Source organism: Cicer arietinum, chromosome 6 (assembly GCF_000331145.2).
Source record: "Cicer arietinum cultivar CDC Frontier isolate Library 1 chromosome 6, Cicar.CDCFrontier_v2.0, whole genome shotgun sequence".
NCBI classification, from domain to species: Eukaryota; Viridiplantae; Streptophyta; class Magnoliopsida; order Fabales; family Fabaceae; genus Cicer; species Cicer arietinum.
Window position 1 is genome coordinate 60,518,171 of NC_021165.2, and position 19,525 is coordinate 60,537,695.

Sequence of the window (19,525 nt, forward strand, 5' to 3'; positions counted from 1 at the left end):
CTTATGAAAGAATGAGAATATAGGTAGTTACCAAAAATTTATTCCCACCTTCGTCTAACCTTTATTCTTAAGTGGGAAGTTATTTTGTTCTTTAAAATATTTTTTTTAACTTAATTTTCTAATTTTATAATAAACATAAAAATCTATATGTATAACTTCTATATCGAAATTATTTTTCTAATCACGAAAGAAACAACTCTAAAATTAATACATACACGTAATAAAAGCTAAAGGGTGTACGTGGATGGGGTAAAGTCAGTTTTGATAAAATTCTATACCTGATCCAATCGATTATTTTTGGGTTGAGTTAAGTTCTAAACCTTTATTTTTTTCCATTTAACTCGAACCGAACCGACTCGATCAAAAACGGGTTGATTTGGGTTGAGTCGACATATTATACATAAATAATAGTATGTTTTTTTATTTTATGGAAAAATTTAATGAATGAAATTATATTTAATACTTGAATGTCTCAAAAACTATAAAATTTAAATCGCATAATTCAATTCTTTAAAAAACCAACAATTTCTCACACAAAAAAATAAATCCAACAATTTTCAAATACATAAATAAATTCAACAACAGTAAATGAATAAAATATGAAAATTCATCGATTCTAAACAATGTCAACTTCAAGTCCAAGCACTTAACAAGTTCCTCAAATTATGAAAGGGAACAATTGAGAATATGCAAAAACAAATATCAATAATAAAAGCAAGGAGATAAAGAAGAAGAAATAATAAAGAAGTAAAATATGCATAAAACAAAGCAATAACAAAAGAAGGTGGACACATATATGGAACAGAAGAAGACGGTGGATAACGGTTGCTGAAAATCTGAAGAAGAAAAGTATTGAAATCTTAGTGGACTGCCAAATAAATTTTTTCAAAAAAATTATAACTAGTTACCGGGTCAGCTCTACGATCAATAAGTTTAAATTATTGAACTCATTACCCGAACCAAATATAAGCGGATTTCAATGAGTTGAGTTGGGTCGGACCTAAAAGTGATCGGGTACATATAAAAATAAGTTGAATTGAGTGATCGAATTGGTAGATCGACCCGCGTCCATGTACATCCCTAGTCATATTCCTCTTCATCCAAAGAGCATTATAGAAGTGGTGTGGTAAAAATCAAATTACATAAACAATTATTTTATATGTAATATACGTCACACATAAGAGTCTTACTTTCTTACTAATTCTCTTACTTTTTATTTTTTTATCAAGTCTTGAATTAAGATCTTGAACAAAATATAAATTTTGAATTTAAATTCAAAATAATAATTCAACATAACAATATCAGTATTTATTATTAAGTTAGAACTTATAGATTTACTCATATTTAATAGAAAAATAAATAAAATAAAATACATAAAATTTGTATGTGTATAACTTAAATTAAATCTATAATGTAAATCAAAATAATACAAGTATCAAAATAAACGTGAAGGAAAAGATATACAAAAAAATATTATCTATCTGAGATTTATGAAAAAAAAAAAAATTATTTGAGGCTGATTAAATGAGGAAAGTAATGGGGGAATCTAATAGATTCTTGCACGCGAAGTGGTGAATTAAACTCTCCTTCTTCTTCTTCGCACTCAAATCTCCCTCTTCAGAGAGATACCCAAACAACTCAAACAGCGTGAGTCTCAAGCGAGCAACTTCCAAACACACCTAACCAATTATAGCTGAAATAACAACAATAAACACAAATTCATTACTTACTCAACAATGGCAGAACCCAAAGTTAAATACGATCGCCAACTCAGGTACTAACACTTCACTCTCTCTACCCTAACCGTTTTCTCCCTTCAAAAACCTAACAACAAATTTAACTTAATATTTTTTTTTTTTAAGTAATTTCATATTCGATTATCATTTCGTTCCTTCACTGTGTGTGTTTGTTCCTTTCACCACCGTTTATTGCTCCAACGACGAAATTTTTTGTTGCGTGAGATTGATTCAAAGTTCAGTGAGTGTTGTTTGTTGTTATCATGTAGAATTTTATCGTACGGTGTTAGGGATTTGATGAAGTTCGTTGAACTATTACTATGTAACTATTAGTAAACTGGAGGGGTATTTTCTGTGTTTTCAAGTGGAATCGCTTTTATTTGTGAAATATAATGTTGTTGTTATTGTAATAATCTTTTGCTTTTATAGTGAAATTTTTCTGTTAATAGTAGTTGTAAGCAGGGTTTTAAATAAAAGTCTGCGACCAGTGTTGTCAATCGCTGATTGCAGTTTGTTCAAATTGTGCTACATTATAGCGCACTTATAACCACTATTTGATAACACTTTGTATTAAATCACATATTGCAAAACAATAACAATTTGTTCAACTTCCACTACGCTATAATGTTGTAGCTGCTATTTGGCAACACTAACTGCATCAGTTGCATTTGTCAGTGTTATCAAGGAACGCGACGCGAAGACTATTTAAAACATTGTTGTAAGATAGCTATTGGCCGTCTATGCTTTGATCGCTGTTAAACTGTGTGTGTGTGTTGAGTTTAATATATTCAGATATATGAAATTAAATTGTTGTCTATATATGCTTGCCTTGCTGTTCTTTTTTGGTAATAATTATGATATCTCTGATCTCATTTGTATGGCAAACTGTTCACTCTTGAAAATGCAGAATATGGGGTGACCAGGGACAGGCAGCCCTTGAGAAATCTAATATTTGCTTGCTTAACTGTGGACCTACTGGTTCTGAGACACTCAAGAATCTTGTTCTTGGTGGTATTGGAAGCATCACTGTAGTCGATGGATCTAAAGTTGAAGTCGGTGACCTTGGAAACAATTTTTTGGGTACATTATCTTCTTCTTGCATTCTGGTTTTGTTTTGTTGTGTTGTGTTTGGTTTTGCCTCTCTTTTGGTCCTCACTTTGTCTCTCACTTTTTTGTAGTTGATGAATCATTCCTTGGGCAGTCAAAGGCAAAATGTGTTTGCTCATTTCTCCAGGAGCTGAATGATGCAGTCAAAGCAAAATTTGTAGAAGAGTATCCAGATGCATTGATTGAGACAAACCCATCATTCTTTTCTCAATTTACCCTGGTTGTTGCCACACAGGTGTGTGCACTATAATTCTTTCAACTTCTATAAGGCGATTGTTTTATCTATCTTTTCACATGAAATAAACCAATCAATTGGTAATATATCTTGGTTAAAATTTTCAAATTAAGCATGATAAAGAGAACATTATTTTATCAATTCTTTTTGTCAAAATATGTTTCTATTTAATATCCCTCAAGTATAGGGATTCAGTTGAATATGAGTGGGATTTAGTTATATATGAATACTAATAGGATTTGGTTGTTTAGTAATCTAGTATATATATATATATATATATAATATTATATATATAATATATATATTATATATATAATATATATATATTATATATATATGATGTATTGCCAACATATCTCCAATTCAATAAATAAATTTTCCGCCTTCATTGCGGTTTCTTTTTTTCTAAAACCTTAGCCAGCTTCATTGTGGTTTCTATTTTCCTGAAACCTTAGCCACCTTCATTGTGGCTCTTTTTGCTGCCTTCATTGCAGCAACTTGAGATTTCTTTTTGGCCTACTCGATGCCATAGTGTGTTCATTACTCACGTCGTTACTGTTCACATTCGTTTGACCGCCTTCTAGACCTCCTTTTAGTGCCGTTTTCAACCAGATTGCAGATCGGCCGTTTCTCGTTTCATTTTGGGGGTTCACTTTTTGTTCATAGCACTTTTTTTTTTGTGGGTCATTTGAAGCTCACACGGTTTTTGCTCGGACTTTTCTGCTGCGGCATTATAGCACACTTACAGTTTGTGGATTTTTTTTGGACATTTGAAGTTTGTTTTGTTTGATAGATCAATCTTTCGTCTCTAATATCGTTTGTTTGTTGATTTTACGGATATGACCCGACTCAATGAAGATGAAATAGAGAAGATTAGATCACTTCTTAGTAAGTTGGAGAAACCAACATGTACTAGTTCTCCGGTATATACAAGTACACTTCCTCTTGATAAGTCTCAATATTCTTTTGGACGTAATGCTTCAGATACAACCTATAACCAATATTGGATACTGGGTTCTGGAGCCACTGACCACATGACACCCTTACCTACACATTTCTCCACTTATTCACCTTGCGCTAGCAACAAAAAAAATCCACTAGCTTAATTTCCTGCAGCAGGTCAGAGATGTCCAAATAAACTCACCCATAACTCTAAGAAATGTCCTTCATATTCCTAAATTGTCCACTAGCTTAATTTCCATACAAAAACTAATACAAGACCTATCAGGTAATGTTGTTTTTTATAACAAATCTTGTGTCTTTCAGGACAAAAATTCAGGGAGGACAATTGGTAATGCTAGAGAATGGAATGGTCTATATTACTTGGATAATCAAAATCTTCCTCCAAATCTACTTAGCAATACCAACTCCTTTTGTTCTAAATCAATAAAGACCAACAGGGACAAGGTCATTTTGTACCACTGCCGCCTAGGTCATCCTTCATTTAGAATCATAAAACAAGTGTTTCCTTCCCTCTTCAAAAAATTAGAGGTAGAAAGTCTTCACTGTGAGGTGTGTGAGCTTTGCTAAATACAAAAGTGTACCTTTTCCAAGTAGTAACCAAATGAGTACTTCTGCATTCTATTTAGTTCATCTTGATGTATGGGGTCCCTCTAATGTTCCAAATATATCATGAGCCCGTTGGTTTGTAACCTTTATTGATGACTGTAATCGGGTTACTTGGGTTTGCTCGCTAAAACAAAAATCTGATGTTAGTTCTGTGTTTGTACACTTCTTCTTCATGATAAAAAACCAATTCGGAGTGAGTATTAAGAGGATTAGGTCTGATAATGCCAAAGATTACTTTAATTATGGGCTTAATTCTTTTTGTCAAAAAGAGGGCATTATTCATGAATTCTCATGTGTTAAAACACCCTAACAAAATGGGATTGCTGAGAGAAAAAATGGGCACTTATTAGATCAAACTCAAGCGATGTTATTTCAAATAATGTTCCCAAGAAATTTTGGATAGAGACAGTTTTAACTGCATCGTATCTTATAAATCGATTACCTTCTAGAGTCCTTGCCTTCGAAAGTCCCATGGAGGCCCTGTCCTCGTTCTACCCTAATGTGTCCACCAGTAGTAATCTTACTCCCATAATATTTGGGTGTGCGTCGGTTGTCCATATCCATAGTGATAGTAGAGGGAACCTTGATCCTAGAGCCTTAAAATGTGTCTTTATCGGGTACTCTTCTACCCAAAAAGGCTACAAATGTTATCATCCACCATCCCAAAAATTCTTGTCTCCCAAGATGTCACTTTCCATGAACAAGAAAGTTTCTTTGGTCAAACTCATCTTCAAGGGGAGAATGCTAGTAAAGAAGATGAGTCTCTGATACTTCCTGAGTTGACTCTTGAACCAGAAATTGAGACTGAAATTGATTTTGAAAAAGATGGAATTGACAATGTTGAGACTGAAATTGATTCTGAGGAAGATGGAAATGATGACATTAATGTAAGATATGGGAAGAATCTAGTATATACAAGAAGAACAAAGGTCATTCCTAAATCTATTCACGTCCAAGGGTCCAATCCGACTTTACACGAGGTAACTTCTTTTGATGCTTCAAATTCTAGTGATCCAATCTATGAATCTTGCCATGCACTAGAATCAGAGTCCGACAAACCACCAACTTATGATGACCTCCATATCCCAATTGCCCTTAGGAAGAATACTAGGACATGTACCAACAAACCACTCTACCCTCTATCCAACTACCTATGCTTCGAACAATTCTCACCTACCCATAAAGCCTTCCTGACAAGTCTGAACACTACCACTATACCTACCTCTCTATCTGAAGCATTGTCTGACAGGAAATGGAAACAAGCCATGAACTTGGAACTGGACAAGAACGATACTTGGGATTTTATCCCTCTACCAAATGGAAAAAAACCTGTAGGATGCAAGTAGGTATACACTATAAAGTACAAGGCTGATGGGTCTATCGAGAAGTACAAGGCAAGGTTGGTACTCAACAGTGGCCTAATTTGCACTCCATATGTCTCCTCCCAAGGCAACCTTGCAGATCTTCTAGCTAAAGGGCTAAACAACAACAACTTTGAAAGAAGTGTATCCAAGCTGGGAATGGAGAACATCTATTCACCAGTTTGAGGGGGAGTGTCAAAATATGTTTTTGTTTAATATCCCTCAAGTATAGGGATTCAGTTGAATAGGAGTACTAGTAGGGATTTAGTTATATATGAGTACTAATAGGATTTGGTTGTTTAGTAATCTAGTATTTATATATATTTGATGTATTGCCAACATATTTTCAATTCAATAAATATAATTTTACTCTAATTCTTGAGACTTTTCAACTGCGATCTCGTTTAATTTACTCTTTGATAAAATTTCAGCTGGGGGAAAGTTCAATGGTAAAGCTTGACCAAATCTGCAGGAAGGCAAATGTTATGTTGATATTTGCCCGCTCCTATGGCCTTACTGGGTTTGTTCGAATCAGTTTGAAGGTACTTTGGTATATTTTTTATATTAAAAGTTCAGATAATACAATGATGCCTGAGCAAACATAATATCAATTTTTATCACTGACATAACTCTAATATGATATTTGACCCGTAAAAGAGAGAGAATAAAATAAATAAATAAATAAATAAATAAATAAATGTGGTTATTTGAAAAATAATATTAAAAAGAGAAGGGAGATAGAAGATGGAATTGCAATGGTATGGACTAGAAAGCTAAAATACATTTCATGAAGAACTGACAGATTATTGAATATTGAATCATATGCTTTGGGTGATTAGTACTTTTTGTTGGGTTTAATAGGAACATACTGTGATTGAGTCAAAGCCTGAGCATTTTCTGGATGATCTTCGGTTACATAATCCTTGGCCTGAACTCAAGAGGTATAGACTAGTTTTGTTTTTATTTTATTTTTGTAGTTTATTTACTTTATATAATATATGATCTTGTTCTGATTCATCGATTTCACTTGTCAACCATGTAATTGTTTAAAAGCAGAGACCATAGACATGGTCCTTCCACTGTTCCACTTTATGTTCTAATTGCATGTGTCCCCACAGGTTTGCAGAGGACATTGACTTGAACGTGCAAGACCCTGTTGCTCATAAGCATATACCTTATGTTGTCATTCTTGTCAAGATGGCTGATGAGTGGGCCAAAAGCCATGGTGGTAGGCTTCCATCGACCAGAGAAGAAAAAAAGGAGTTCAAGGTTTGTTGTTTGAGCAGTTTCATCTGCTGTCGTTCTAGTTATGTAATAATTTTTAATGTGAACAATGTAGGAGCTTCTCAAGGCTGGGATGGTTGCACAAGATGAAGATAATTATAAAGAAGCTATCGAATCCTCATTCAAAGTATTTGCCTCCCAAGGAATTAGTAAGTATATAATTGTAACAAATGCTTCTGCCAATCTTCATTTAGGAATCACTCTATCCTTTTGTTTTATTGGATAAGGAGCATAAGAATGAATTGAATTTTGCAAACTTGTAGTTTTAAATTTTATATGACCTTTGGAGAGGGTTGATGGGAGACGAATAAAATTAAAGAAAACTGTTGAATCTTGTTAATGTCAACTTGTCAAGTATATAAAGGTTCCGAAAGTCTATCGTTAAACTTTGAAATGAAGTTACTGTGAACTTTTTTCATTGCTAATTGCTAATTTTGTTAGCTTGTCTATTACAATAGACTAAACCATAATTTGCTTGCTATTGGCAAGGTTAAGGGTGAGATCTTTATGATAAATCCTTTTACTGTTTTTTTATTAAAATTTTTGTTCATCTGATCTACAACTTTTAGGTAATGTTAACATTTACAGCTCCACTCCAATCATAATTACGAGGCTTTCCCTAATTTCAAATGCTGTTTATTTTCTTAGGTTCGGAGTTGCAACAGATACTAAATGATAATTCTGCTGAAGTAGACGCTAGTTCGTCAGATTTTTGGGTTTTGGTAGCAGCTCTGAAGGTTGGTGCTTCTTGCATTGCATCTTCGGCCTGGCTTCAAATACAGTTTGTTACACTTGGTGTTAAGAATTTTTTTTTTTATTTGATTATAATTATAGTCATAATTTGGATTATTCTCTCTATTTATTATCGTTGATATAATTTCCTACTTTTCCTTATTTTGAGAGATTTTTTCTTGTATATATATGTTTGTACAGATCCATTGTGAAATGCAAATAAATTATTCTAAAGTGTCCAACATAGCATTAGAGCCCTATCCAAAATCCGTTGGACCACCCACTTTTGATCATTCTAATCACTCTCAAGATGTTCTCTCCTGGGCATGAGAGCATTGGACGAGATATGGCATGAAAAAATGTTTATATTTCAAGACATCTCTCATCTTACATGCCGGTTTTGTAAGGACAAATTAGACTAAATTAGAAAACCTAAGACTTATGTAATTTGCTATTTATTGTTTTCTTATTTTTTTTAAAATGTTTTCTTATTTGAAAGATTAGAGGAGCAATGCAAAGTACCTAAGTGTTTGTCATAATTTGACTCTTTTCAACTAGTTGTTCAGTTTTGGGCTGAAATATTATATTCATATCAGTGTTCTGGGTTGTTTACTTATACTTAAATTATTTGTTGCTACATTTTGCATCGTTTTACAGGATTTTGTTAAAAATGAAGGTGGTGGGGAGGCACCTCTCGAAGGATCTATACCAGATATGACCTCCTCCACTGAGTTAGTAACCGAATCTTTACATACTTTTCAGAATAAGTTGATTTACTTTTGAAAATAAATATCATTAATTTATTTAACCTAGGTGTATCTACCCTCCTGCAGGCAATATGTGAATTTGCAGCATATCTATCAGGCTAAGGCTGAGGCTGACTTTGTTGCAATAGAACGACTGACGAGAAGTACTTTGAAGAAAATTGGTAGAGATCCAAATAGCATTCCAAGGGCAACAATTAAAAGCTTCTGTAAAAATGCAAGAAAACTCAAAGTAAGCATGTGAAATTGTGAGTCAAATTTTATATTGCCAATAATCAATGTGTAATCATCTCCTGTTTTGAAAAATGATTTGCTTTTCTTTGTCTTCTGCATAAATCTAAATGTTTCATAAGGTCCTTGATTATTTAAATACAATGTACAACCTCAATATTCCTAGTGGAGTAACTCATCCAGTATACTTGTCTGTTTTTTTATGTGCCATTGTCAAGCCTTTTCTTTTTTATGAAATGATGATTACATTCAAACCTACATAAGCTTTTTTAATACCATCTATATGTTGCAATAATCTTATTTTGTTTGTTCAAAATTAAGATTTCTGTTGAACTGGTTAAAACATAACTGAAATTTGTAAGGTTCTATTGATAATGTAGAAAGTTAAAGCTGATGTTGTGGAATAATAATGCATGCAACTGCAGTCTGTAGGGTGTCTGTGAGGCTGTCGTTATGGTTAATGGATTTATATCATGTAAGTTGAGTATATTTCAAGTAGACAGTTGGAAATGCCTATCCCTCGCACCCCCTAAATTTGTCTCCAGACCTTTGTCTAAAATTAGCTATGACAGTAGTAGAGATTTTTGCCAAGTCTACTGGGTAGATACTAATCTTTATTTTGTAGGTTTGCAGATATCGTCTGATTGAAGATGAGTTTAATTCTCCAAATGTACCTGAGTTACAGAAGTACCTAACTGACGAGGATTACAGGTTATGCTTGCTATATAGTTAATGCTTCTGGATGGATTTTGTCCTTCTGGAGTGTTCTTATTTTATTTTAAGATATAAGCTACAGACAGGTATTTATCTTACTGAAAGCTGGTTTCCTTTTTATATACATGACAGCATTGCTGTGGGAATTTATGTTTTGCTTCGTGCTGTTGACCGGTTTGCTGCTAATTACAACAGTTTTCCTGGACAGTTTGACAGGTAAGGCCTCACAGTTGATGGTAAACTTTTCCCCGTATTATAATGGGATTTGGGGGGAGTGCTAACAACACATTATTTAACACACTTTCCAACACATTCGCTCATATCGGATGAAATTTGTTGGAAAATATATTTAGCATGTGTTTATTATGTAAATAGTAACTGCTAGAAATTAGTGACACTGTTACACAAATCAATGATTTAATTCATGTAATCACTAGTTGATTCGCTTGTGATTATAAATACAAATAACATGTGGTCTTATAAGACAACATTTCGGCATATCATTATTCTTCATGGGTATCTGGGCAAGGTGTGTTGCGAGAGGACTGGGTACCTTTCCTTAAATGCAATGGGAAGTTAAGGTGCAGGTGGCGTAGGTGGAGGGGAGGTTGGAGCAGATGAGGGATGGTGGATCGGTGGAAAGCACCACTGAAATTTGTGTTTTCCATTGTAAGTAAGCATAGGAGGTGGAGTAGAAGCAATCTCTCCGTGCCTGGTTTAGATGCTTTAGCTCTGCCTGGTTTGTCAAGATCACATATGAAGTTGATCACCCTGTTTTCTCTATCCATTCTCCTTTAGGACTGTATTTATCTTGTTGTATATCGATCACATTGTCATTACTGGTGATGAAACAATGGGTATCTCAGACAATATCAAACAAAATACTTGGAGCCTCTCATACTTTTTAGGGATTGAAGTTGCCCAATCCTCTTCAGGCGTTGCCATCAATCAATAAAAGTATGCTCTGGATACTCTTATTCGGATCAATATGCTTGATTGTCGTCGCATTGATAATCTTAATATCTTATGGACCTAAATGTCAAGCTTCTTTCAGATAGGAGGAGCAATTGAAAGACCTAGGAAGATATTACCACTGCAGTGGAAGCAGTAAGCCAATTTTCTGAATTTGTTATAGCCATTGGGAAGATGTTGTCACATGTATCCTTCGGTACATAAAAAATGCACTAGGACAAGTACTATTATATTATTATTATTATGAACTCAATACCAAATAATTTGTTACTCTGATGCTGGCTGGACAAGATTGAACTAGGAGATCCACTTCTGCATATCGTGTTCTTATTTGAGGAAATATGATTTCGTGGAGGAGCAAGAAACATAATATAGCTGTCAAATCCAACGCAGAAGATGAGTACTGTGCTGCGGCAGCAGCTGCGTGCAAGCCTACATGGCTTGAGTAGCTACTCCATCAGCTAAAATTGGGACTCAACTTATTGTGACAATCTAGCCGTTCTTCACAACTGATCTTGTGAGAGAGGGTGTATTTTGGAGAAATTACAACTGCTTTTGTCAACCCAGTGAGATGTTGGCTGACATGTTCACAAAGTCCCTCAGAGGCTCTTTGGTTGACTACATTTGTAACAAGCTTGTGCGGAATTTTCTTATTTTATTTTCTATCTCTTTACAATAATACAAAGCAGAATTTATACAGACTAGGAGATTAAGGCTGGGCGCTGATCTAGCCTAGGAATTAGGGAAGTTATTCTCCTCATAATTGCTAATTCGAATAAGATAGGAAAGGCTAGGAATTAGCTAATACTAATCTATATTTAATGGATATACAACTGTCATAAAACTTTACAAAACAGAATCTGTTGATTCTCCTTAATTAGCGCCAATCTTCAACACTCCCCCTCAATCTGGGTGGTAGATATCTATCATACCCAGATTGGACCTGATAGTTTCGTATGTGTGCCTTGAAAGTGCCTTTGTTAGAATGTCTGCTGTTTGTCTGTTTGATGAGATGTGGTTAACACTTATGATCTCATGATCAATTTTCTCCTTAATGAAGTGTTTGTCTATTTCCACATGCTTTGTTCTATCATGGTGAACCGGGTTTTTTGCAATACTTATAGCTGCCTTGTTGTCACAAAGTATTCTCATAGTGTAGTTAGTAGGAATTTTGATCTCATCCAACATTCGTTTGAGCCAAATCCCTTCACAAATTCCTTGTGCCATAGTTCTGAATTCAGCTTCTGCACTACTTCTAGCGACCACAGATTGTTTCTTACTTCTCCATGTTACCAAGTTTCCCCATACAAAGGTGCAATAGCCTGTGGTGGATTTCCTGTCAGATAAACTCCCTGCCCAATCTGAGTCGGTATAAACTTCAATTCCCTGGTTGTGGCTCTTCTGGAAATAGAGCCCGCGGCCAGGTGTACCCTTTTGGTATTGAAGGATTCTATTTAGAGCCTTCATGTGAGTCTCAGTTGGGTTGGACATGTAGCGACTAGCCAAGCTCACAGCAAAACCAATATCTGGTCTAGTGTGAGTTAGATAGATTAGTTTTCCAACTAAGCTTTGGTATCTATCCTTATCAGCAGGTACACTTTCTTCTTCACTTTGTTTCATGGGTTCTACCGGAGTATTGGCAACTTTGCATCCAAGCATCCCTGTTTCTTTGAGTAAATCCAAAGAAGTGTATTTTTGAGAAACACAAATACCATCCCTTGTCCGAGCAATTTCCATTCCTAGAAAGTACTTGAGTTGGCCCAAATCTTTGACTTCAAATTCTTCGGTTAAGATACTCTTGAGGTGGTTGATTTGATCATGATCATCTCCTGTAATAACAATATCATTAACATAGACAATAAATAAGGCTATTCTTCCCTCCGGAGAGTGCTTAACAAACATAGTGTGGTCTGTTTGGCATTGGGCAAAGCCATCTTCCCTGACAACTCTTGTTAGTCTATCAAACCATGCTCTTGGAGATTGTTTCAAGCCATAGAGGGATTTATGGAGTTTGCATACCATGTTTGAGGTGTCATGTGATTCAAGCCCGGGAGGTATTTGCATATACACCTCCTCTTCTAGCTCACCGTTTAGGAAGGCATTCTTTATATCTAATTGGTGTAGGGGCCAATCTAGATTTGCTGCCAATGATAATAGGACCCGAACTGAGTTGAGTTTTGCCACAGGTGCAAAGGTCTCTTCATAGTCCACTCCATATGATTGTGTAAATCCTTTTGCAACTAATTGGGCCTTGTACCTGTTTATTCTCCCATCAGCATTGTGTTTAACCGAAAAGATCCACTTGCATCCCACTGGTTTCTTCCCTTCAGGTATTGTGGTGATTTCCCATGTGCCATTTTTTACCAGTGCTTGGACTTCTTCAGTTACAGCTGCTGCCCATTCAGGTTTCTGTAGAGCTTCTTGAACATTCCTTGGAATTTCTATGTTGTCAATGGCTGCTACAAATGATCTGTAGTTTTGTGATAATTTTCCATAGGAAACACAATTCTCAATAGGGTGTTGAGTGCAAGTTCTCACCCCTTTTCTTACAGCAATAGGAATATCAATATCAACAGTGTCAAGATTCACAGGGAGTTTAGAGTTTGGGACAACGTTACCTGTAGGGATTTCATTTTCTGAAATCTGGTGAGACTCATGGCTTTGCGGTGGAGCTATGCTAGGCTCTACTTCCTTCCTCCTTCTTTCATAAGTTTTCCAACTTCCTTCGTGTGTACCTTGATTATGTTGGGTTGTTCCAATTTCATTGTTTTTTCCATTTTCTGCCTCGGCCACTGCTTCAGTTTCTGTTACAACAACCGGTTCAGGTTCGGCCACTGCTTCAGTTTCTGTTACAACAACCGGTTCAGGTTCTACTGTCCTTTCAGCTGGGATAGGGGCAGTTTATGTTGGGAGTTTAGAGTTTGGGACAACGTTACCTGTAGGGATTTCATTTTCTGAAATCTGGTGAGACTCATGGCTTTGCGGTGGAGCTGTGCTAGGCTCTACTTCCTTCCTCCTTCTTCTTTCATAAGTTTTCCAACTTCCTTCGTGTGTACCTTGATTATGTTGGGTTGTTCCAATTTCATTGTTTTTTCCATTTTCTGCCTCGGCCACTGCTTCAGTTTCTGTTTGATTATGTTGGGTTGTTCCAATTTCATTGTTTTTTCCATTTTCTGCCTCGGCCACTGCTTCAGTTTCTGTTACAACAACCGGTTCAGGTTCTGCTGTCCTTTCAGCTGGGATAGGGGCAGTTTCTGTTTGTTCAAACATCCAAGGTTGGTATTCTAAAGTTTCAATTGGATATGTGTGTACTTGCTCCCCCTGAATGCCAACTTTGGGGTAGTATGGTTGGTTCTCAAAGAAGGTTACATCCATGGTGTGGTAGAATTTTTTGGTGATGGGTGAGTAACATCTGTACCCTTTTTGGTGAGGTGAGTAACCAAGAAAAATGCACTTGATAGATTTGGGGTCAAGTTTACTACGGTGTGGGTTGTGGTTGTGGACGAAGGATGAGCATCCAAAAATCTTTAAGGGAATGGAGGTGAGTATTTTGCTGGTTGGGAAGAAGATTTGGAGTGTGGAGAGGGGGGTCTTGAGGTTAAGGATCCGGGAAGGCATTCTATTTATAAGGTGTGTTGCCGAAAGGACAGCTTCCCCCCAAAACTGGTTCGGGACATTTGTGGCTAACATGATTGATCTAGTTACTTCCAAAATATGTCTATTCTTTCTTTCCGCAACTCCGTTTTGTTGTGGAGTGTCCACACAAGAGCTTTGGTGAACAATGCCAACTTTTTGTAGGTAAGAACTTAGAATCGAATTGTAGTACTCACAACCATTGTCAGTTCTAAGCACTTGGATCTTGTTGTGAAATTGAGTTTGCACCATGTTGTGGAAAACCTCAAAGATCCTTCCTACTTCTGATTTCTCTTTCATTAAAAATACCCAGGTAACACGAGTGTGATCGTCAATGAACGTGACAAACCATCTAGAACCAGTAACATTCTTAATGCGTGATGGTCCCCATACATCACTATGAATTAGGGCGAAAGGTTGGGATGGCTTATAGGGTTGGGGTGGGTATTGGCTACGTGTATGTTTGGACAATTGACAAATTTCACACTGAAAATGCTTCTGATTTTTATTGAATAAAGAAGGAAATAATTTTTCCAGATACATGAAATTTGGGTGGCCTAATCGATAGTGCCATAACATTACAGGATTGTCACTACTTGGAACACTAGCTGCTGCATATGACTGGTTCTTGAGTCCTCTTTCTAATTCTTCAGCTTGAAGTAGGTAGAGTCCAGCACACTCTTTAGCACTGCCAATCGTCTTCCCCGACTCCAAAATCTGAAATTCACACAAGTTAGGAGAAAATTTAGTAACACATTTCAAATCTCTTGTGATTTTGCTAATGGACAGCAAGTTGCAATCAAGTTTTGGCACATATAGAACATATTCTAGTGTAATATTAGGTGACAAAATAATTGATCCTGTACCCATGACCTTAGAATGTGTGCCATCTGCTATTCGGACAGTGCAGTTAAATGGATAAGGAGAATAACTAGTAAACAAATTAAAATTTCCAGTCATGTGATCTGAAGCCCCTGAGTCAACAATCCATGACTTTGTTTTTCCCATGCTAGTATTTAGAGCATGTGAGACATTACCTCTCTGAGCCACTACAGCCGTACCACCTTTTTCTGTAGAGAGCATGGTTTGTTTGAAGATTTTTTGTAAAGCCTCCATTTGTTCCTTGTTAAATGGAAATGAAGTAGATTTTACCTCAGCTTCTTGGTGGTTAAAAATTGCGTTGCCTCTGCTGTCCCTGCTTTTGAATTGCTTGGCTTCTGGGGGTTTTCCATGTATAACCCAACATGTTTCTTGTGTATGGCCTGGTTTCTTGCAGTGATCACACCAGGGACGATTTTTCTTTTGAAATGGCCGAATTTGGTTTCCTCTTGCAGCCATTGCTGAGCTCTCGGTGGGAGGTGTTGAGGTGGCATTTCCCAACATGAGTTTCCTCCTGCTCTCTTCTCTCCTTACTTCTGAAAAGGCTTCCCGAATTTTGGGAAGAGGTTTGGTTCCAAGGATCCTTCCACGGACTTCATCAAGGTCCTTGTTTAGTCCCAATAGGAACATGTAGATTCTGTCCTTCTCCACCAGCTCTTTGAATTTTTTCTTATCCCCTGGACAGTCCCATGTGACTTCTTCATATACATCTAGTTGTTGCCAATGTCTACTAAGTGTATTAAAATACTCAGTAACAGAAGATTCTCCTTGTTGAAGGTTGTGTAGAATGCTTCTTATCTCAAATATGGCAGAGGTATTGTCCACATTTGAATATGTTTCCTTCACAGCATCCCATATCTCCTTTGCCGAATCATAGAACATGAAATTTTCACCAATTTCGTTGGTCATGGTGTTGAGCAGCCATGACATTACTTGGCTATTCTCAAGTTTCCATTTTTGAAGGGTGGCATCTCCTTCTTGGGGACATTTTGTGTCTCTTGTGATGTAGTCTTCTCTCCCTTTTCCTTGAAGGAAGATCTTGACTGATCTTACCCATTGGGTATAGTTTTGACCATTTAATTTATGGCCAGTGATGAGAAGACTGAGCCCATCATGTGAACTGGTCGGAAATGATCCAGTTTCCATCTTTGGCTGTTCGTCGGAAGGTTCACCCATTGCTGGCGGCGCTAGGGTTTTCTTAGGGATGGATCAGATCGAGCTCTGATACCATGCGGAATTTTCTTATTTTATTTTCTGTCTCTTTACAATAATACAAAGCAGAATTTATACAGACTAGGAGATTAAGGCTGGGCGCTGATCTAGCCTAGGAATTAGGGAAGTTATTCTCCTCATAATTGCTAATTCGAATAAGATAGGAAAGGCTAGAAATTAGCTAATACTAATCTATATTTAATGGATATACAGCTATCATAAAACTGTACAAAACAAAATCTGTTGATTCTCCTTAATTAGCGCCAATCTTCAACAGCTTGGTTCATATGTATATGCTCCAACTTGAGGGAGGAGTATTTAACACGTGTTTATTATGTAAATAGTAACTTCTAGGAGTTAGTTATACAGTTACACAAAAGGATTTGGTTTGAACCTTTGAAATCACTAGTTGATTCACCTTGTGATTATTATTACAAATCATGTGTGGTCTAATAAGACAATTTTCAGCATATCATTCTTAAAAATTTAAATGGGACCAACTAAATCATGCGGGTTCCTCATAAATTTGACGGGACTCATCAATGTCAACTTATAGGAGGTAGTGCGTTGAAAAGTGTGTTAAAAGCATTTTTCATGTGACTTATTATTGAGGTTCATTCTGTTTACATTGCTCATATCTTACAGTGCAATGGATGAGGATATACCTCGACTAAAGAGCACAGCAATTGGCCTACTTAATGACTTGGGATGCAACGGTGCTACTTTGGCTGAAGACCTTATCAATGAGATGTGTCGATTTGGTGCTGCAGAGCTTCATGCTGTTGCTGCTTTGGTTGGAGGAATTGCATCGCAAGAAGTGATCAAGGTTTTCAATTCTATCTCATCTGGAATAGTTTTATTGCTAGTTATTATTCTCTTGGGTTTGCTTCGTAACTTATATTTTTAATATGAAAGTTCTATGGGCTCCTTTGGCTTGGTTCAGTCACTTTTGAGCTTATGCAAATTTAGGTTTAGCATAAAAAGATATTTAACAGCAAACATAAAAAGATATTTTAACAGTAAATAACACACACAAAAAGTCAACTAAACTATGACCTTTGTTATGTTTTCTCAGCTTTAGCAAGTATCCCTGTCTTTTGTCTGGCCTGGAGAGTGTGGGAAAGGTTTTGTGTAACTTGTAATTTGTTGCTTTGTGAGTGAAACTGATAGAAACCAACAGATATATTGCCGTAAAATGAATATTACAATTATGTTCTCTGGATATTCGAGAGATCTAGAACTCTCCCAATGTTTATTAGGCCCCCAAACCAATACAAATGCTAAGATACCCTTTCTATTTATAAGCAAAATGTCTTATTCTCCTAATTAATTTATTCCTATTCTAAACAGCACATAGCAGTTACATATGGCAGTTATTATAAATAAAAACTGTCTACTAATAATTTAACTGAATAATAATAATAATAATAATAATAAATAAAAAAATAAAAAAATAAGTAGTTACATTTGTATGTAATCACATATTGCAATATTAGAAATTAGTAATTATTTTTTAGAAACTCCACATAAAAAATGTGTGCAATGTATGTGCCCAGAATCAATAGCAGATTATAACTAACAGAAATTCTTTCCGCGGAACCGAGGTGCAAAAGTATGTTAAATAATTCAGCAGCAAATCAATTCAGTATTGATATAGACTCGTGGAATCTATACACTTGCGAACAAGTTTCGTTCCGGCTAAATGGCCTCACACGATGTATGTGAAGATGAATATTTTATGGAAACATTTTAAAGAGAAAATGGAGTTTGGCAGGAGGGAGACAGTGTAAGTAAGAAGGCTTTAAGTGGGACATTATCCTACGTGTGCGTTTATAGTAGAAGGAAAAGAATATAATAGTATAATTGAGGGAATTTTTGTTGATATTTAGATTTCCATGCTAACATGCAGTGAACAAAAGATGATGGAGAATAACCCTGATGTTGTCTGTGATTGAACCATTGACACAAAATAATTGATAAAATCCATTGAGGAACTTCTACTTTTTTTTTAAACTTAAAATCCATGCAGTGGTCTATCCGTTTGAATTGAGGCTTTTGTTTTATGTATCAATGAGTTGTGCAGTTTCAGCTAACACTTAACAACAGTAATGCATAGCAAATGAACGTGTTAAGAACGAGTTTTCATTTTTGTTTATCCTATGTAATAGTAAAATCTTGAGTTAGGGAATAACATTACTTTTCTTCCTCGCAGCTCATAACAAGGCAATTTGTACCAATGTCCGGGACCTACATATTCAACGGCATTGACCACAACTCACAGCTATTGTCATTGTAACCAGCTTTATTATGGTTGTACTTTAAACTGACATGTTTAGGTACAATTTTTATTCTTACATTGTAATTTGTATTGGTGTTGATGTAGAGTTCTATTAAAAGATGCCTTTGTTTCTTAGAGGGGACTATCGTCTATGCTTCCATGCCTTTTACAATGTGCACTTCTGAAGCAGTTTGATTGTTAAGTTGCGAACATGCACGGGAATTTTGTAGCTACAGTCTGGATCTTGGACAAACCCAGATACAGAATTACAGATAGAGGAAAAGATACAGTTGCAAAAATGTAAGAGTTCACCTTATTAAATGAATACTGTTCCTGCTCAAACTTGAAATCTTATTTCAGCACCATGGTGTAAGGGAAATCATATTATCATTGCACATAAGACACTAATTCTGTTAATTAAACATCGGAGGTCATTTACTAATCGGATAGGAGGGTCACTAATTGAACTCTATGACTCGGTTTTTATTAAAAAAGTTCTAAAAGTTTCATGACAAATTTCTATAAATTCAATAAAAACTTAAATTAATTAATTTTTTAGTTGATTCCACATATGTTGGAAATCCTAAAGAAATATCAAGTCTTGATAAGATGTTATTTATACCATTTGAAAACCATTAAAAATGTCTAAAACTAGTTTTGATTAAAAAAAATCAACTGAGTAATTTACAACAAATTTAATGAAATATATTGCATATGTTGTTCAAATTAACTGTTTCTAGTGATAATATTGAGTTGTAAATATCATTTTAAGTTAAAATTTTGATAATCAACTTACTTGGTTCTAAGGGACACATGTC

At 35.7% G+C, this 19,525-nt stretch overlaps 1 protein-coding gene across 2 annotated transcripts; it reads left to right on the plus strand.

Moving 5' to 3' along the window:
* The first annotated feature begins 1,561 nt into the window (after nt 1-1,561).
* On the plus strand, nt 1,562-19,049 carry LOC101503175 (NEDD8-activating enzyme E1 regulatory subunit AXR1-like). Of its 2 annotated transcripts, XM_012720190.3 has the most exons (15): nt 1,562-1,774; nt 2,644-2,816; nt 2,915-3,078; nt 6,440-6,550; nt 6,870-6,949; nt 7,127-7,277; nt 7,348-7,441; nt 7,941-8,029; nt 8,682-8,755; nt 8,858-9,020; nt 9,645-9,730; nt 9,866-9,949; nt 17,075-17,255; nt 18,642-18,765; nt 18,844-19,049. In XM_012720190.3, exons 1-14 carry the CDS (start codon nt 1,737-1,739, stop codon nt 18,723-18,725), a joined length of 1,572 nt encoding a protein of 523 aa, XP_012575644.1. In that variant the 5' UTR covers nt 1,562-1,736; the 3' UTR covers nt 18,726-18,765; nt 18,844-19,049. The 2 variants fall into 2 exon arrangements, with proteins under 2 accessions (XP_012575644.1, XP_004515094.1); XM_004515037.4 differs by having other exon boundaries at nt 18,642-18,844.
* The last annotated feature ends 476 nt before the right edge of the window (nt 19,050-19,525 follow it).

Coding starts and splice junctions, on each gene's coding strand:
- LOC101503175 (XM_012720190.3), top strand. CDS start 1,737: ATGGCAGAACCCAAAGTTAAATACGATCGCCAACTCAG. Junction 2,817..2,914: donor CCTTGGAAACAATTTTTTGG/GTACATTATCTT, acceptor ACTTTTTTGTAG/TTGATGAATCATTCCTTGGG. Junction 8,030..8,681: donor TTTTGGTAGCAGCTCTGAAG/GTTGGTGCTTCT, acceptor ATCGTTTTACAG/GATTTTGTTAAAAATGAAGG.